The following is a 20,265-nucleotide window of genomic DNA, read 5'->3' as shown; positions in this document are numbered from 1 at the left end:
CAAATCACAATTCAGTTACAATAAAATACTTCACACCAAATATTATCTCCTTTGATAAGGAAATACTGAATATCTATTTCTGAATAAATATGCTGAATATTATTATACAGAATAAATATTATACTGAATCTAGAAATACTGAATATTTTATAAATATTTATAAAATACTATTATAAAATAGTCAGTATTTCTAGATTAATTTTTTATTTTAAAGCGAATTGACAAAAATGCCACTGAGTTTTTTCAGGAGGGAAAGATGGAGGAAATCTTTTAACTGCAAATTTTATCTGGGTAAAATAATACATTTTGAAAAAGTATGGAAGAGGTGTTTGCTCTTTTGGATATTAAAAAACATTAGAAAGTTCCCATTGGAATATGTCTCAAAATGGTAAGAGCCATCTATGACAAACCCACAGCCAACATCATACTGAATGAGCAAAAGCTGGAAGCATTCCCCTTGAGAACTGGAGCAAGACAAGGATGCTCACGCTCACCACTCCCATTCAACATAGTACTGGAAGTCCTAGCCAGAGCACTCAGGCAAGAGAAAGAAAGAAAAGGCATCCAGATATGAAATGAAGAAGTCAAAACTCTTCATGGACGATATGATTCTACACCTTGAAAACCCTGAAGACTCCACTAAAAGGCTCCTGGAACTAATAAACAGCTTCAACAAAATTTCAGGATACAAAATCAATGTATAAAAATCAGTAGCATGGGGCACCGTGGCTCACACCTGTAATCCCAGCACTTTGGGAGGCGAGACAGGTGGATCACGATGTCAGGAGTTCAAGACCATCATGACCAACATGGTGAAACCCTGTCTTTACTAAAGAATACAAAAATTAGCCGGGTGTAGCCAGGTGCAGCCAGGTGCAGTGGCTCACACCTGTAATCCCAGCACTTTGGGAGGCCAAGGCGGGCGGATCACAAGGTCAGGAGATCGAGACCATCCGGGCTAACACAGTGAAACCCCATCTCTACTAAAAATACAAAAAATTAGCTGGGCATGGCGGGGTGCACCTGTAGTCCCAGCTGCTCAGGAGGCTGAGGCAGGAGAATGGTGTGAACCTGGGAGGCGGAGCTTGCAGTGAGCTGAGATCCTGCCACTACACTCCAGCCTGGGCGACAGAGCAAGACTCTGTTTCAAAAAAAAAAAATTAGCCGAGCGTGGTGGCACCTGCCTATAATCCCAGCCTCTCAGGAGGCTGAGGCCGGAGAATCGCTTGAACCCGGGAGGCAGAGGTTGCAGGGAGCCAAGATCGCACCACTGCACTCCAGCTTGGCAACAGAGCGAGACGCTATCTCAAAAAGAAAGAAAAATCAGTAGCATGTCTATATACCAATAATGTTCAGGCTGAGGACCAAATCAAGAACACAATCCCATTTACAACAGACATACACACACACACACACAATACCTAGAAATACCTCTACCCAAGGATATGAAAGATGTCTAGGAGAATTGCAAAATTCTGCTAAAAGAAATCATAGATAACGTGAACAAATGGAAAAACATTCCATGCTCATGGATTGGAAGAATTAAAATGGCTAAAATAGGCATACTGCCCAAATCAATCTACAGATTTAATACTATTCCTATCAAACAACCAATGTCATTTTCCACAGAAATGGAAAAAATTATTCTTACCTTCATATGGAATCATAAAAGAGCCTGAATAGTCAAAACAATCCAAAGATAAATGAACAAATCTAGAGGCATCATGTTACCCAATTTCAAGCTACACTCTAAGGCTACCATAACCCAAACAACATGATATTGGTACAAAAATAGACACATCGCCAATGGAACAGAATAGAGAACTTAAAGCTGCACAACCACAGCCATCTAATGTTTGACGAAGTGGACAAAAATAAGCAACGAGGAAAGGACTCCTGATACAGTTTGGCTGTATTCCGTCACAAATCTCATCTTGAATTGTAGCTCCTATAATCCCCACATATCATGGCAGGGAACTGGTGGGAAGTAACTGAATCATATGGACGAGTTGTTCCGGTTCTGCTCTTGTGATAGTGAATAAGACTGACAAGAGCTGATGGATTTATAAAGAGCAGTCCCCTGCACACGCTCTCCTGCCTTTCTCCATGTAAGATGTGCCTTTGCTCGTCCTTCACCTTAGGCCCTGATTGTGAGGCCTCCCCAGCCATGCGGAACTGTGAGTCCATTAAACCTCTTTTTCTTTATAAATTACCCAGTCTCAGGTATTTCTTCACAGCAGTATGAAAATGGACAAATACAACTCCCTAGTCAACAGAAGATGCTTCGGATATTTGGCTAGCCATATGCAGAAGAATGAAAACTAGACTCCTACTTTTCACCATATACACAAATTAACTCAAGGTGCATTAAAGGTTTAAAGGTAAAGCTTACCTTCAAAGTTCGTGGTTTAAAGGTTAACTATAAGAATCCTAGAATATAACCTAGAAAACACCCTTCTGGACATCAGCCATGGCAAAGAATTTATGATTAAGTCTTCAAAAGCAATGCAATAAAAACAAAAATTGTCAAGTGGCATCTAATTGAACCAAAGACCTTCTGCACAGCAGAAGAAACTATCAACAGGCCAGGCGTGGGGGCTCACACCTGTAATCCCAGCACTGAGAGGACGAGGCAGGCAGATCACCTGAGGTTAGGAGTTCAAGACCAGCCTGACCAACAAGACAAAACCTCTACCAGAAATACAAAAATTAGCTGGGCATGGTGGTGTGTGTACCTGCAATCCCAGCTAACTGGGGGCTGAGGCAGGAGAATCACTTGAACCTGGGAGGTGGAGGTTGCAGTGAGCTGAGATCATGCCACTGAACTCCAGCCGAGGTGACAGAGCGAGAGTTCATCTCAAAAAAAAAAAAAAAAAGTATCGACAGAGTAACAGACAACCTACAGAATGGGAGCAAGTATCTGCAAACTATGCATCTGACAAAGGTCTAATATTCAGGAGTTATATACAACTTAAATGAACACACAGAAAACAACCCCATTAAAAATAGGCAAAAGACATAAACAGGCATGTCTCAAAAGGAGACATATAAGTGGCCAAAAACATATGAAAAAATGCTCATCATCATGAACCATGAGAAATGCAAATCAAAAGTACAATGAGATACCATCTCATACAGTCAGAATGGCGATTATTAAAAAGCCAGTAACAGGCTGGGCGCGGTGGCTCACACCCGTAATCCCAGCACTTTGTGACGCCGAGGCGGGCAGATCACGAAGTTAGGAGATCGAGACCATCCTGGCTAACACAGTGAAACCCCGTCTCTACAAAAATTACAAAAAATTATCTGGGCATGGTGGCGGGTGCCTGTAGTCCCAGCTACTTGGGAAGCTGAGGCAGGAGAATGGCATGAACCCGGGAGACAGAGCTTGCAGTGAGCCGAGATAGCGCTACTGCACTCCAGCCTGGGTGACAGAGCGAGACTCCATCTCAATAAAAAAAAAAGAAAGAAAGAAAGAAAGAAAAATAAAGCCAGCAACAATAAATGCTGGCGAGACTATGAAGAAAAAGGATCATTTATATACTTTTGGTGGGAATGTAAATTAGTTCGGCCACTATGGAAGGGAGCTTGGAGATTTCTCAAATAATTTTAAAACAACTACTAATTAACACAGCAAACCCACTACTGGGTACATATAGAAAACAAATCTGCCAGGCGCGGTGGCTCACACCTGTAATCCTAGCACTTTGCCAGGCCGAGGCGGGTGGATCACGAGGTCAGGAGTTCAAGACAAGCCTGGCCAAGATGGTGAAACCCCATCTGTACTAAAAATACAAAAAAATAGCTGAGCATAGGGGCACGTGCCTGTGATCCCAGCTACTCTGGAGGCTTAGGCACAGAATTGCTTAAACCTGGAGGGACGGAGGTTGCAGTGAGCCGAGATCGTACCACTGCACTCCAGCCTGGGTGACAGAGCGAGACTCCATCTCAAAAAAAAAAAAAAAAAAAAGGAAAACAAATCATTCTACCAAAAAACACCACTATCCATAATAGCAGTGACATGGAATCAACCTAGCTTCCCATCAACAGTGGATTGGATGAAGAAAATGTGGTATATATACACCATGGGATACTACACAGCCATAAAAAAGAATGAAATCATATTGTTTACAGCCACATGGATGAAGCTGGAAGCCATCATCCTAAGTGATTTAACGTAGGAACGCAAAACCAAATACCGCATGTCCTCACTTATAAGTGGGAGCTAAACATCAGGTACTTACGAACATAAAGTCGGCAACAATAGACACTGGCGACTACCAGGGCGGGGAGGGAGGGAGGGAGGAAGGGTTGAAAAACTAACTGTTGGATACTATGCACACAACCTGGATAAAATCATTCATACCCCAAATTTCAGCATCAAACAATATAACCAGGTAACAAATTTGCATAAGTACCCCCGAATCTAAATAAATTTGAAAAAGGAAAAAGAAAAAATGAAAACAAGTTTCCCTCAGCAGTGTATTATATGTAACATAATCCCTGTAATGTAAACAAAATGTACATATGCTTGTATGAATATACGTGGCATATGCATAAAGATTTCCACAAAGAACACAAGATATTCTCTGTTGCATTTACCTGAATTAAGAAGGGCTGGGGCTGGAGGAAGTGTTGGGGGACTACCACTATGACTGAGAACTTTCCTGTAGTGTGGCAGACGTATGGCTCTGCATTTACCACTTTCAAAAAATATGCAACGTGGTCAGGTGCAGTGGCTTATGCCTGTAATCCCACCATTTTGGGAGGCCAAGGTGAGAGGATGACTTGAGGCCAGGAGTTTGAGACCAGCCTGGGCAACATAGCAAGATCAGATCTCTACAAATTACAAAACAAAAGTGCAATGCGGTTCAGCAGCATGGAGTAATTGCTGACATTTTTTGTTTGTTTTCTTCCCTTTTAATACTTCATTAAAAAAAAAACATGGGGTGTAGCTATAGGAAAGGAAGAAAACAGGTGGAAAGTGATCCTTGTCCAGAAAAGCATTTGACAAATGATCAAAGAGGAGCCAAAAGCAGAGAACAAGAGGAGAATCCCTTCTTAAACAGGCGAGGAGGAAGGAGACAGTGACTCAGAACAGTTCAGAGAGTTCCTCCCTTCACGCAGCATCACAAAAGAAATGGCACCTACATTCCACTGGTGAATGCTACAAACCAAATCGTTCTTTCAAAGTCCATAAGAAATTAGATAGGATCATCTTATCTTGAAGGAAAGAACTTTCGAAGCTTAAAAAAAAAAAAAATGTGTGTCCAGATTTCACACCTACTCGATGTCATATCAAAACTGGTGAATCCAAGTGAATAGATACGTGTGTTTGCGTAATACAAAAGCACTTCTACGCACTGACTCAGAAATCCTACTTCCTCCCAGAAGCCTCCTGACATACTTGATCAGATATCCGGACAAAGATTTACTGTGAAGTATGTTCAATGTAGTGAGAATTTTGAAGTACATCCAAAACTTCTGCTGTTTCAAGCAGGGGCTCCCTGAGTTTTGTTAAGAGCACACGATGGAGACTGTGCAGCCTTAGCCAGTCATCAAAGAACCCTGTGACACCCACTGTATGCCTGTGGAGATCCAGGCTCTGGGGACAGGGAATAAGAAGCAGATGTCCTGCAGACTGGCACAGTCACCACCTCAGTGCAGCTGCTCCGTCCCCTGCAGTCCCTTCTCCCAAAGGCTTCATGTCCCCTTGGGCCAGGAGAACAGAGGCACTGCCATCTCCCACTGTCCTCAAAGTCCTGTGCAGGCAGCAGGCCAGGCATGGCACAGTCCCTGCTCAACTCACCAGCAGACGCTGTGGCTCCTCTGGCGACTGTACAGTCACATCTGTTGGCTCTCCTGGCTCCTGACCTTTGATTTCCTGCTCAGAGACCTGGCTGGGCTGCAAGAATCTGGTACTCAGGGTCTCTTTGTGGGCATTGTCCTCTGTCCCAGGAACTCGTGAAGGACGTGAACGCCGGAAAAAGACCTTGGGAAGGCAAACAGCCCACTCAAGTCCACACCCAGGGCTCAGCTTCAAGGTCCCCAGTTGGCAGCTGGACCTGCCATCCCCAATCCCTCCCAATGAGGTCACCCCAGGCAGCTGAGGCTCAGCACATCCAGCATCCACTGCGGAGGTGGGTCAGGTGGTCACCCCATCCCCACGGGGCCAGCTGTGGAGTGATGGTGTCACCCAGGCTGCAGGAACGACGGGGCTGCAGCACGGCCCGCCAGTCTGTGTGCTCCTCAAAATGGCCATGTGTCCCCCACAGTCAGCCCAGATACCCCAGGCCACGTCAGAGAGTCAGGGCAGCTATGAGGACAAGGAATTGTGCCCACCCGGGCTCTCCAGTGGACGGGAAGCAGTTCCTGAACCCACGAAGCCCCCAGTTTCTGGAGAAACCAACTTACTCTGTGCACACGTTCGGGGTCCCCTCTACTACCTGGAAGAGAAGGAGTCTCCTTAGCAGGCAGGGAGGGGCCCACACAGCACCTCCCTCCCAGAGGACAGCGGGGCACAGGGGTAGGCTGGGGGCAGGGACACTGGACAAGGAGCCCTGGGGCTGGGAACAGGAATAGGGCCTTGCAATTCGGGGACACCCTGAGGAAGGGGGATGAGAAGGGGAACTAGAGTAAAAACCAACACGTGGAAAATCTCCGTGTTCTGCTCTGACCAAGGCTGAATAAATCCCACAACCACTTCTCATCCTGACCCTTGTCACCAGTTGAGGAGCCGACTGCCCCCTGCCTGGCTGGGCCTGAAGGTGGGAGGAACTGACTTTGCCCTCCTAGACTTGGCTGAGAGATGAGGGGACCCCCAGCCCCGAGAGAGGCGATGAGACCAGGGTCCTGGGGGATACACGGGATGTGGGGATGGGGCAATCACAAGGCGGAAGATCGAGTCAGACTGGAGACACTTGGACCAGGGGCATGGATGGGGATTACTGTCTGTGGGAAGGGAGTGGGAGGGCGCAGGGCAGACAGTGTCCAGCGCCCCCACCCTCAGCCAGCACCTACCTGAGCAGATGCCTTTCAGGTAAGAAATGAGTTTCTTCCAACATGAAATGCAAAAAGCCAGAAGCACAATGATGACTAAGACCCCTGCAACGATGAAGATCCACTCAAAGACGGTTAGGACGAAACCGGGAGAGGCAGGAGTCCCCAGGCTGGTGGTCACTGTGTCCTCCGCCGCCACGGTTTTCTCAGTGGAACTGGCAGCTGGTGCAGTGCAGCTGATGTCACTCCAGGGCGTACAATCACTGACCTTGATCCTCCCTCTGGGACACCTGGGTACACACAGGGAAAGAGACGGGGACTCCTGATGGAAAGCTGGCCAGGTGAGATGAAAGAGGAGCCACCCTCCCTGCCCAATGTCCTTGAGAAGACGTCAGGGGAAGGACAGGCTCCTTGTGTCAGCAGAGGGTCCCCCTATGCTCCCTTCTTGAGGCTGGGGAAGGGTCTGAGCATGCGCACTTCAGCCCCTCGGCCTCCCTGCTCTGGGGTCTGCAGACCCAGGAGCTGCAGCTCCAGGAGCCTTCTGTGCTGGGCACACACGGAGCTTCCCTGGGCTGCAGGGGAGGCTGCATTAGGAGGAGCCACACTCCAGGGGAAGATCACAAGCCCCTGTGGCCACAAGCTGAGCCCCTTCCTCCAGTTAACCCACAGTACCAGTGAGCCCTCGCCCCACCCTGTCTGCTGCTAGTTCCTCCCAATCACAGCAAACAGTGGAGGGCCAGAGAAGAGCAAGTTGCTCTTTGCCCCTAAAACCCAAATAGGAAAAAGAAGGACTTATTGAGAAGTCAGGGGCCAGGAGTGAGGACGGCGGGGTGGGCTCAGGTCCTCATGGGAACTTAAGGCAGCTCCACCCACAGCCTTATTATGATTTTTGTGAGCTACAGGCACTTTTTCCTTCATTGGTCCCCGCCTGCATAAAAAATATGAAACATTACATTTCTTAAACCAATTTGGAATAAGGACAAATACAAGCCACACTGGATCAAGTGTTTCTTCTGATTTCAAAGGAAATCCCATTTCCTAGATCCCCTGAAAAGGTTCAAGGGACCTAGAAAGTCACCTCCCGTGCCCAGTGAACAGTTCAGCCTGGCCAAAGGGACTCGTGTTGGGGAGGGGTGGGTAAGGGCTGCTGCAGGGGATAGGGGTGGGGACAGGCAGATGGACCAGGAAGGGCCACCGCAGGCTCAAGAGACCCCAAAGGCTCAGGGATGCCTCATGGGGCTGGAGGCTCCACGGGGTAAGCGGAGAGATAAGGGTACCAGGTGACTCAGATCTTCTCAGGTTCCTGACAGCTGTCAGGAGCCCCTTGGCTGCTGTCTCACCCTGTGCTGCACTTCCGACACATCTCAGTGGAATTGCCATTCCGGAAACTTCCTGGTTTGCACTGACACACTCTGTTGCTGGTCGTGGTGCAGGGACTCATCTCTTCTTCATCTGATGACAGAGCACAAGGTATTGGGAATGTGTTTCCCTGATGTTTCTCTTGACCCTTCCTCACCACCCCAACCCCTCCCCCTCAGCTCAGCTCAATTCAGTTCGCCAAGGAGTTCTGAGGGCCGGTTTCTGCGCCAGCACACTCAGGGCTCACACAGGACACCCACCCTGTACATAAGAACCAATACAAAAGGTCCGTGATTCATTATTTATTACATCAGATTAGGGAAAAAGCACCATTTAGATGACATGGTCAGTAGCAAAGGAGGCACAGGGTATCATCTGAGAGACTCTGCAAGGAGAGGAGCCCTTAGGTGACTTCCCAAAAAACCAGCCTGCTGGGGAGGCGGTAGAGGCCTGAGAACCTGAAGGCTGAGCAAGCCCGAGCACCTGCCAGGAACACAAAGCCCGGGGAAGAGAGCCTGGCCACAGAGCAGACCCGTGCCAACCCTAAAACTCAGCCCCATCCACTCAGCCAGGACTTCTCTGTGCTGTAATGATGCCCCCAGCTCCTTGCAGCCAATAGTTTAGAAGATTTCCCAGCCAGGTGGCATGCATCATAGAAACTATTTCTTTCTATTTTTGTTTAATCAACCAAAGTCATAATCATGAAACAGGGTGATGAAGACCAAGTTGGGCTGGAACTTGGTTCCCTGACTCATGTCGGCTACAACTCCCACCTCATTCCTGCACTCCACCTCTGGACGAGAGGTTCTGTACCTGATTTACAAACTGCACATGGGAGGCAAAAAGGTTCATTGTTGGAAGCATTGGTGTAATCCACACCCTTTGTGCATGGGTTACAGGCTCCAGTATGTTCTGATCTATGAGATCCTGGGAAGGGAGAGAAAAGCCAATGAATAGGTCACTGCAGAATTCCCAGAGGCTGAGAGTGGTGGGGAAACTTCGCTTTTGGCCCTCAGTGGAATCCAGAGAGAGAAATCCACTCTTGTCATCAATTCTGCATCTATTACATACCTTTGACTGGCACTACTGACAGAAATATAATACAAACCACATAAGAAATTTAAATTCTATGAGAACCATATTAAAGTGGTAAAAAGAACGAGGTCAAATTAATTTTAACAATCTAATTTTAACCTAAAATATCCAGAACACTACATTTCAATATGTAATCAATACAAATCTTTGAAATATTTTACTTTTGTGTTTTTGTTGTTCTTGTGCTGCTGTTGTTGTTGTTTGGAGACGAATTTTGGAGATGGAGTTTCACTCTTGTTGCACAGGCCGGACTGCAGTGGCACGATCTCAGCTCACTACAACCTCCACCTCCCAGGTTCAAGCGATTCTCCTGCCTCAGCCTCCCGAGTAGATGGGATTACAGACACCCACCATCACATCCGGCTGATTTTTTGTAGTTTTAGTAGAGACGGTGTTTCACCATATTGGCCAGGCTGGTCTCAAACTCCTGACCTTAGGTGATCCACCCGCCTGGGCCTCCCAAAGTGCTGAGATCACAGGCATGAGCCACCACACCACACCACACTCAGGCTTTTTTTTTTTTTAACAATAAAATAAAATAACAAAATAAAATCCAACCTCGTCTACATGTGATCTGCCCATGCTGGTCCACCTGACCTGTTTGCTGTCCACTCACTATGGTGGCCCTGTCTTTGCTCAGTATCCCCCAGCCCCTGCACCCTGCGGCTCTCATTCCTAGGCAGGCTGCTCAGGAGCACTATTTCTGGCTCTGCACAACTATCGCTGTCCAACTTTGGATACTGGCCAAAATCACCATCCTCGAGAGGCCCCACCAACCTCGTCTTTGTCTCACTCATCACCTGATTATTCTTCATGGTTCCGATCAGGAATTTCTGACTGTTATTTTGATCTGTGTATCTTAATACTATCCCAGAGAAAAGGTTCCATGAGGGCAGGGCCTCTTATAATTATCCCCATTAGCATGGTGCCTGACTGACAGAAATCATCCAACGTATCCCTATGGAATAAAGAACCATGAAGTGTAGGAAACAGAAGTCTAGAAGCACATAGAGATAAGGGCATGATAAGCTAAGATATCAGTCTTAGATTGTGCCTTCAGGCTAGCACTACAGACCCAGGATCCTGACCCAACTCCACAGATTCAGCTTCCAGGTCTACCCTAGTGCCACATCAGTCCCCATGAACTCAGGCTCCAGGTCCTTGCCTGTGGACCCAAGGATGAGGCCCATCGCAGCACCTGGCTGATATCTGCAGACCCAAGTACAAGGCCTACTCCAGTGCCAGTTCAGCCCCCATGGAGCCAGGCCTCAGGTCACCTCTCTGGATACAGGCTCTGACCACCCTTGAAACACGCCACATGGTCTGTCGAGAATCTGTGAACAGGCCGACTGGTGAAGGGAGTTCCCTGACAAAGCCAGTCTGTAGATACTGCAGTTAATCCCAGATTCATCAAAGTGCACATTCGAACACATTGCCACAGGCTCCTGAGCAATCAGGGAACTGTGATGGCATCAAAGAAACAAAATGAAGCACAAGTAACCAACCTGAAACAAACAGACATTTACAACAGCCTGACAAAGAATTGAAAATACTCATCTTAAAGAAGCTCAGTCAGCTACTAGAGAATACAGATGGACAACTAAGTCATGTCAGAAAACAATACATTATCAAAATGAGTAGTTTAATATATACAGACAGCATAATAAAGAACCAAGTAGAAATTCTAAAATTAAACAGCACAATATCTGAACTAAAAAATTCCACAGAGAATGTCAACAGCAGAGTTGATTAATCAGAAGAATCAGTGAGCTTGAAAACAGAGCATTTGAAATTACTAAGTCACAAGAAGAAAAAGAAAATAAAGAATGAAAAAGAGGGAAGAAAGCCAACAGTACCAATGGTTACCATGAAGCAAAATAATACATGCATTATGGTGGTCCAAGGAGCATCAGAGAAAGAGAAAGGAACAGAAAGTGTAATTAAAGAAATAATTAAAGAAAATGTCCCAAATCTGGATGGGAATGGACATCCACATTCATGAAGCCCAAAAAATCCCACACAGATTAAATATGAGGAGATCATCAAGACACATCACCACAGCATCTAGTGGATCCACATGTACAGTGCAAATTGAAGTTTTAAGGATTGCTTTTTAGCTATACTGTTGCACAAGAAGGATAAGCCTCCATTTGCTTTCTCTATGCCTTCTGTTAATCAGAAAAGGCCTGCTTCTCATTGTCAATGGTAAGTTTTACCCTGCGGTAAATAACCAAAGAAGCAGAGGCTGTTAGAGATGCTTCAGCAAAAAAAAAAAAGGGGGGGCCAAAGGGGCCTTTGCTTCTGTTTCGGTAGATTTAGTAACGTAGGGGTGAGGGTATGTTTCTGTTTTTGCAGGAGATGAACAAACCATGTGGGTGCCCTCAAGATGTAAAGACCATGGAATGGGAGACTAGAGGGATCCATGGATCCCAACCATGGACCGGGTTCCCCCCGTATGAACCATGCTGAGAAACTGCTGGAGCGCCAGGGTTTTACCTTTTGTTGGGATTCAGAGGTACAATAGATGCTTAACGGACCAATGCTTTCACAAAATGGGGAAAGGACAGCCTCTTCAATAAATGGTGTTGAGAAAATAAGTTATTGACATGCAGAAGAATGAAATAACACCCTTATCTCACATCATATGTAAAAATTAACTCAAAATGGACTAAAGATTAAACATAAGGCCTGATACTGTAAAACTACTCCAAGAAAACAGGGGAAAAATCTTCAGGACGTTGATCTGCACAATGATTTCTTGGCTATGACCCCAAAAGCACAGGCAACAAAAGCAAAAATAGATGAGATTACATTAGACTAAAAAGATTCTGCACAACAAAGGAAACAATGAACAGAGTGAAGAGACAACCTACAGGTTGAGAGATCAATATCCAAAAGATCCAAGATTTTGGTTAACATCCGAAATACACAGGAACTCAGACATCTCAATAGCATGCAATCAAATAATCCAATTAAAATGGACACATGGGCAAGGAACCTGAACAGACACTTCTCAAAAGGAGACATAGAAGTGGCCAACAGACACATGAAAAAATGCTCAACATCACTAATCAGGGAAATGCAAATCAAAACTACAGTGAAATATCACTACACACCTGTAAGAATGGCTATTACCAAAAAGACAAAAGGTAACAAGCGTCGATGATGATGGGGAGAAAAAGGAACGCTGGTACACTGTTGGTGGGAATGGAGATTAGTACATCCATTGTGGAAAACAGTATGGAGGTTCCTCAAAAAACAAAACATAGAACAACTATATGATCTAGCAATCCCCCTATTGGGTATACTTTCAAAAGAAATAACATCAGTATGTTGAAGAGATACCTTCCCTCCCATGTGCATTGGAGCATTATTTACAATGGTTAAGACATTTAATCAACCTAAGTGTCCATCGATGATGAAAAGGTACAGAAAATGTAGTACACAGACATAATGGATTACCATTCAGCCTTAACAAAGTAGCAAACTCTGTGATTTCTGACAGCATAGATGAACCTGGAGATACTATGCTAAGTGAAATAAGCCAGGCACAGAAAGACAAACACCTTATGATCTCACATATGTGGAATCTTAAAAGTTAATCTTATAGAGGTAGAGAGTAGAATGGTGATTACCAGTGCTGCAGTTGGATGGTGGGTTGGAGAGATGTTAGTAAAAGGATACAAAATTTCAGTGAGACAGGGGGAAATAAATTCAAGAGATGTATTGTGCGACATGCTCACTACAGTTATTAAAACAATGTTGGACAGTTCTTCCTTCTATTCACAGGGAATGTATTCCGTGAAACAAACTGCACATACTCTACTCCCTGATACAAATCGGGATAGTATTGCATATAACTCAGGCATATATGCTTTAACTCATCTCTAGGTTACTTGTAATACCTAATATAATAAACATGCTATGTACACAAGTGCTATACTGCATTGCTTTTTATCTACTTTTATTGATGTATTATCATTTTCATTATTTTTTCCATGTTTTTGATCTGTGTTGTTTGCAACCATGAATGCAGAACCTGCAGATGAGGAGGGCGAAGAGGGCTTATCCCAGGGCTCTGTATCCGTACAGCTGAAAATTGCTGAGTAGATTTTTAAGTGTTCTTACCACAAATACATGATAAGTATGTGAATTAGCTTGATTTAGCCATTCCGCAATGTGTACATATTTCAAAACATCATGGTGTACCCCATAAATATATACAACGTTTATCTGTCAATTAAAAGTAAACTGATTTTTAAAAATAAAAGTGCACCTGCTGGACACTCCGCCTCAAGGCTGCGCCTCTGTTGCTGTGAGGCCACTGGCGGCGGGGGAACTTCGTCCTGCCGGGAGATGGTGGCAGAGTCAACTTGGACCTGTGGGGACAAGGCAGAGATGGGCGTGAGTGGCTTCCAGACCTTACCTCTCCCAGGCTCCGTCTCATATTCCCTTCACCCCAAGTGACAAAACCCATCAGAGCTTGGGCTACTTTCCAGCTCCAAACTTTCATCTTTTGCATCCATGTTTGTCCCTTGGCCTGTTAGGGCAGCTATTTTCTATAAAGAAAAACACATCTGTGTCCTTTTCTCATATTATAACATAAAATAGCTTTACCCCAGAAAATGTGAGCAGAAGAGTTATTTTTATTTTTTATTTTTTTGATAGAGTCTTGCTATGTGGCCCAGACTAGAATGCAGTGGCTAGTCACTGGTGTGATTGTGGTCCACTACAGCCTGGAACTTCTGGCCTTAAGTGGTCCTCCTGCCTCAGTCTCCCAAGTAATGTGGATAACAGGAACACACCACTGTGGTTGGCAAGAAAAGATTTTATAAGAATACAAAAGGCCGGGCGCAGTTGCTCATGCCTATAATCCCAGCACTTTGGGAGGCCGAGGGGAGCGGATCATGAGGTCAGGATATCGAGACCATCCTGGCTAACACAGTGAAATCCCGTCTCTACTGAAAACACAAAAAATTAGCCGGGCATGGTGGTGGGCGCCTATACTCCCAGCTACTTAGGAGGCTGAGGCAGGAGAATGGTGTGAACCCGGGAGGCAGAGCTTGCAGTAAGCCGAGATCACGCCACTGCACCTGGGCAACAGAGCGAGACTCCACCTCAAAAAAAAAAAAAAAAAAAAAAGAATACAAAAAACCCATGAACCCTTCAAGCAGAAATAGCATCTAATATATTTAGTTTGATCAAGTGTTTAATTTACTAGTGGGTGAATTCTGTCTCTCTTTCTCTCTCACACACACACACAAACACACACATAAAGATACACAGTTTTACAAATGAGGGTTATAATATAACCTTAAAGAAAGTCAGGATATAGCATCAAACATTAAGTAATTTCTGCTTTACAAAGGACTTTGACAAGCTGTTCCCACTAAATATCAAAGAGTGACACGAAAAGATGAAACAGCAATTCAGGGATTCCGGCCATGATCTGTGTGTTATAAATGACAACGAGAAGACAACTGGAGAATCAGAACAGAGTCTGCTTATTAGATAGTGGTAACGTGTTGATGTTAATTTCCTTGCTTGTAGAAAGTACACAATAAATAATTCAATAATAGCTTTCATCATGCCAACAGCTATTTTTCAAATTTTTGTGTATAGTTTTTGTAACTTTTAAGTTGGGAGTGTTTTAAAGTACAAAATTAATTTAATTGTAAACTTACATTTAATTAAATTTAATATAATCTTGCTCCTGAGCAAAAACAAAGTGGTTACAACAAAAGCTACTTATGTTGGGCTCTGTTCAACTGCCTGGATCTAAACGAGACAAAATGTAGCTTTCTTCCACATCAAAGCCTGTCTAGTAGTTGGGGACGGCGAAGCTAAGGCATGTTTCCCAAATCCTTCCTTCTCGGGCTGCGGTCCCTCTAGGTTCAGGCGATGTCTGTCTCCTTTCTCTGCTCTCACACTCTTACTCCTTCTGAAGACCAACTTTGCATTTTGTCAATTCTTTTTTTTTTTTTTGGAGACGGGGTCTCCCTCTGTCATCCAGGTTGGAGTGCAGTGGCATAATCTCTGCTCACTACAACCTCTGCCTCCCAGGCTCAAGTGGTCCTTTGACCTCAGTCCCCAGGTGACAGGGACCACAGACAGGAGTGTGCCCCAACGCCTGGCGAATATTTGTGTATTTTGTACAGCTGGGGTTTCACCACGTTGCCCAGGCTGGTCCAACTCCTGAGCTCAAGCGTTCTGCCTGCCTGGGCCTCCCAAAGTACTGGGATTACAGGCGCAAGCCACCACACATGGTCCGTTTTGTCAGTTCTTTTTGTGGTCTGTATTCTATTTCCTTGATTTATGTTCCTCCTTGTTACTTTGTTTAGTTTAAATTTATGCTTGTATTTTATGATTGATTAATGCAGATCTGCAGGCCATACATTTCACATTTTTTTCTTTTTTTGACAGCTTTAATTAGACACAATTCACATAATTAGTAATTATGATGATTCATATAATTCACCCATTTAATGTCTACATTTCAGTAGTTTTTAATATACTCACAGCTATGCAATCATCGCTATAATCAACCTTAGAATATTTTTATCACTCCACAAAGGAACTGCATACCCTTTGGTAGTAACTCCCCATCTCCCCAACCCCCAATTCTTTAACAGAAACATTGAAAGCTGTATTATTTCACCCTCAGCACTGTTAGCGATTTCCAATCAGTTTTGATGTTATATTGTTATTATTATTTATTTTGAAATATTTTACCTTCCCTTTTGAATTCTTCTCTGAACCACAGATTTTTTTAGAAATGTGCTGTTCAATAACCAAATTTTAGAATTCTCTATAGATACTGTTACTGATTTCCAGTTTCATTTCATTAAGTGTAGAGATCATATCATATGTTTTATAGCCCAGAACCTGGTCTCTCTTGGTGCAAGTAACATGAGCATAGAAAGGAATGAGTGTTCAGTGGATGTTCCACTCCTGCTCTTTAAATGTCAGTTAAATCAAGGTGGTTCACAGTGTGCAGGTCGCTTGCCACTTTACTGGCGTTTTCATCTGATCGTGCTACCAAGTGCAGAGAAACAGCTGATTTAATCTCTTTTTAATTCTGTTTTTGCATCATGTGTTTTGAAGCTGTATTACTAGGCATATACAATTTGTGATTATTATTACACTCCTTGAAGAATTAACCTTTTTAACTACAAAGGTCCCTTTTGATGTCCCTTAATATTCTGTGTCCTAAAATTGTTACAGTAGGTAGCTAGTCAGGTATGAGCAGGGCAGGAGAGGGCTCCCCGCTTCTGACACCAGCAGTGTTGGGCGACCATCAGGTGGTTGATAACTGTATCTCTAAAGTAATAACTGGTTAAAGCCGATGCCAGTAAAAGGCAGTCTCCTAATACATAGAAAACACCTGAAACTGATCAGCAGCTTCCCAATGAGATTTCAGGAATGGGGAGAAGTAAGGCAAGATTCTGTAAGCATGCCAACCTATAAAACCCTGACTCAGGCGGGCCGGCTGTGCACTTAGTTTCTCAAGTCACCTGCTCAGCCATCTTCCAAGTTGTACTTTCCTTCTTTTCTTTCAATTTCTTCTTTTCCTTCCTGTTAAAGCTTTTTAATGAATTTCCACTCCTGCTCTGAAACTTGCCTCCGTCTGTCCTTCTGCCTTATGTCCCTCAGTCCAATTCTTTCTTCTCAGGAGGCGAAGAGTTCAAGTTGCTGTGGACTGGTACAGATTCGCTGCCTTCAACGTAGGGTAACTCGGATCTCGTCCACCGCTAACAAAATCAACTTCATCTGATACTGAGATAGCCACAGCAGTTTTCTTGGCCTTACACTCTGCATGGTGTATCTTTTTCCATCTATTTGCTTTCAACAGACAGCATCTGTGTCTTCCTTTTAAGTCCCATCTCGTATAGACAAGTTATAGCTAAGTCTTATTTTTTTCAGCCCTTCAAACCCTTTCTACCTTTGAACTGTAGTACCCAGTGGATTTACAGTTAGTGCAATAATTGATATCGAAATAGACCTATAAGTTTACCATTTAAACTATGATTGTCTAGTCTAATGTTTTTACTCCTTTTTCCCCTGCACATTTTAATGTTAATTACCTTTTAGAATTCCATTTTAATTGGGTACTGACTTTTTATGCAACATATTTCCATGATCTATGTGCAAGTGCTATAGGGAATACAGTATACACTCAAGCGTTCATATTCTATTGAAGGTTTTTTAAAAATAGATTTATTGAGGTATAATGGATATGAAACAAAGTATACATTTTTGAAGCATGTAGTTTGGTAGATTGAGATGTATGTATACACTGGAACTACCGCCACAATAAGACGACATGTCTACAGTCCTGCAGTGTTTCTTCATATTTCAATGTAATCCTCTCTTCCGCTTTGCTCCTATGTCCCCAGCAATGCTTCTGCTTTTTGTCACAATACATTGGTTGCATTTTAATATGATGAGGAATCAAATGCATTCTGCTTGGGTTCCTTCACACGACATGATTTTCTGTGTGTGTGTGGTTTTTTGGGTTTTTTTGTTTTATTTTGGTTTTTGTTTTTTTTTGAGACAGCATTTTGCTATGTTTCCTGGGCTGGTCTTGAACTCCTGGGCTCAAGTGATCCAACCACCTTGGCAGGACTACAGATGTGAGCCGTAGCACCTGCCCACCACCCTAGCCCATTGACTATTATTAATTAAAGGCTATTGAAAAACAGCAGCTGCAAGAAGATCATTTAGACCTCTTTTGTGTTTCCTAAAAGCAGGAGATGAAAGTCCCCAGGGAAACATAGGACAATCTCCTTATTCTTAAGGATGAGAAGTGGGAGCCCAAGAGAATACTCTGCAGACCTTGTTAGAATAGAACCATTCATCTTTTTAGCCTCCACACATTTACTTGCTTCTTCACAAGTTACTTGGTCTAATTCAGTATATAACTGACTCTCATTGCTTCTTCTGTGCCAGGTAAAACTTGCATTAAATAAATGTGTGTGTTGACCGGGCGTGGTGGCTCATGCCTGTAATCACAACATTTTGAGAGGCCAAGGCGGGCGCATCACCTGAGCTCAAGTTCGAGACCAGCCTGGCCAACACAGTAAAACCGCATCTCTACTAAAAATACAAAGATTACCTGGGCGTGAGGGAGGGCACCTGTAATCCCAGCTACTAAGGAGGCTGAAGCAGGAGAATGGCTTGAATCTGGGAGGCAGAGGTTGCAGTGATCTGAGATTGTACCACTGCACTCCAGCATGGGCGACAGAGCAAGACTGCATCTCAAAAAGAAAGTAGTATGTGCTTTCCTCCTGTGTACCTGTCTCATGTCAACTGAATTCTCAGACTCAGCCAAAATAAAAATCCTGTCAAGGGGAGCTTAGCTTCCCTCCATGATTCTCAATGGTGACAGTAACCAGACATCATCCTCCAGGCCAAAAATATCATATCCTATGGCCTTGCACCAGCACAGCCTCCTTCCTGCACAGCCTCTCTGGAGGAGGGGGAGGCAAAGGTGGTGAGATCTCATGCCTCCCTCATGTTACCTCCTATTAGTTATATGATTCCTGGTGTCACTTCACCCACCACACCGTGGGCTCCAGGGAGCAGGATTCACATGGGGTTCGTCTGTCCTCCCTGGCTCCAGCAGACTCCAAAGACAATAAAGGGTTCACTGTCTATTTCCTGGGTGAATCACTTTCCCCCCAAGCCCATGAGGTGAACGCAGTGGCGGCCTTGGCTCACCGCCTAAGGACAGGCTCCAGGCTATGGCACAGAGAGGGAACCCCAAAGAGCCGTGTGGACTCTGCTGAGGACCCACAGGAGCTCCCCGAGGCCAAGTGCAGGACAGAGATCAGAGAAGCAGCTGCTCAGAGAACTCTAGCTCTGCAGAGGCCCAAATATGGCTGCCATTATACACAAGGTGAGGCCAAAACTGCTGGAGACATTGCTCCTGAATCTCATTTTGCCACTTGTAAGACAGGGAAAACGAGCCACCCTCATCTCCCCGGGTTGTTAGGAAAATGCACTACCTGAAGATGTGCAGTTGCTGGCTGGGAGCAGGACACCAGCTGCCCAACAGCATAGGCTGAGGGCATGGCACTGCCCCCACTGTCCCCATCCCCAACCTGGAAGTTAGAGCCTCGCTGCCCCGCCACTCCCGGATACAGGACAGAGGACAGGAACCGGGACCGTGGCCTCTCAGTAGGGGCTGAATGAGCAGCCCTCTGCAGCCACCTGGATGGAGACCTTTCCTGCTCACTCTTCGAACTCCAACTCAGGCAGGGCGCCCACCAGAAGGACAACTGGAAGCGTGGCAGGTAAACCAGGCTGTGGCCCTGCAGTGCCATCGCTATCCTCACTTGAGGTCTAGCTCCTCTGTTCCTCGATGGCCCCTCCGCATGGCGCTCCACTCCAGTCTTCAAAAGCTTCCGTCCTAAGCTCAGGGAGCCGGTACTGAGGTGCAGGTAGGAGCAGGTGCAGCCTCTGCTGGGTGGAGGACATATGCCCTGGGGATCCAGTCCAGAGTGACTGACACCAGCCCTGAGGATGTGATTTGTCCTCCCACACCTGCTAACACAGCCCTCTGAGGTTTACACAGGGCTGTTGAAGATCTTTATCTCCTCTTCACTTTACTGGCATGAGCTGGGGCCTCACCAGTGTCACAGAGCTGGAGGGGAAGCACAGCAGGGCCCAGGTGATCCCAGTCTCCAATCTCAGGAGTCCTTGAGAGCCTCAGAGTCTGAGATTCTGAGCTGTTGGAACTTGTCACTTCCTCCTTTGATGAAGAGAGGGATGGCGTGGAAGGACCTGACACAGAGATTGGACCAGCCCAAC

At 45.0% G+C, this 20,265-nt stretch overlaps 1 protein-coding gene across 1 annotated transcript in view; it reads right to left on the bottom strand.

Annotated features, from left to right (window-relative positions):
- LOC139355607 (tumor necrosis factor receptor superfamily member 10D-like) overlaps positions 1 to 20,265 on the bottom strand; it is a 29,124-nt gene that overhangs the window by 3,904 nt on the left and 4,955 nt on the right. Inside the window, 6 exon segments of the mRNA XM_071067439.1 lie at positions 5,810 to 5,992; positions 6,415 to 6,446; positions 7,021 to 7,289; positions 8,340 to 8,451; positions 9,172 to 9,285; positions 13,730 to 13,832. Coding sequence (XP_070923540.1) covers positions 5,810 to 5,992; positions 6,415 to 6,446; positions 7,021 to 7,289; positions 8,340 to 8,451; positions 9,172 to 9,285; positions 13,730 to 13,832 — 813 coding nt within the window.

The sequence above is a fragment of the Macaca nemestrina genome, chromosome 8 (genome assembly GCF_043159975.1).
Source record: "Macaca nemestrina isolate mMacNem1 chromosome 8, mMacNem.hap1, whole genome shotgun sequence".
NCBI lineage: Eukaryota > Metazoa > Chordata > Mammalia > Primates > Cercopithecidae > Macaca > Macaca nemestrina.
Note: the sequence above shows the minus strand (reverse complement) of the source record. Positions and strands in the feature narration are given on the sequence as shown.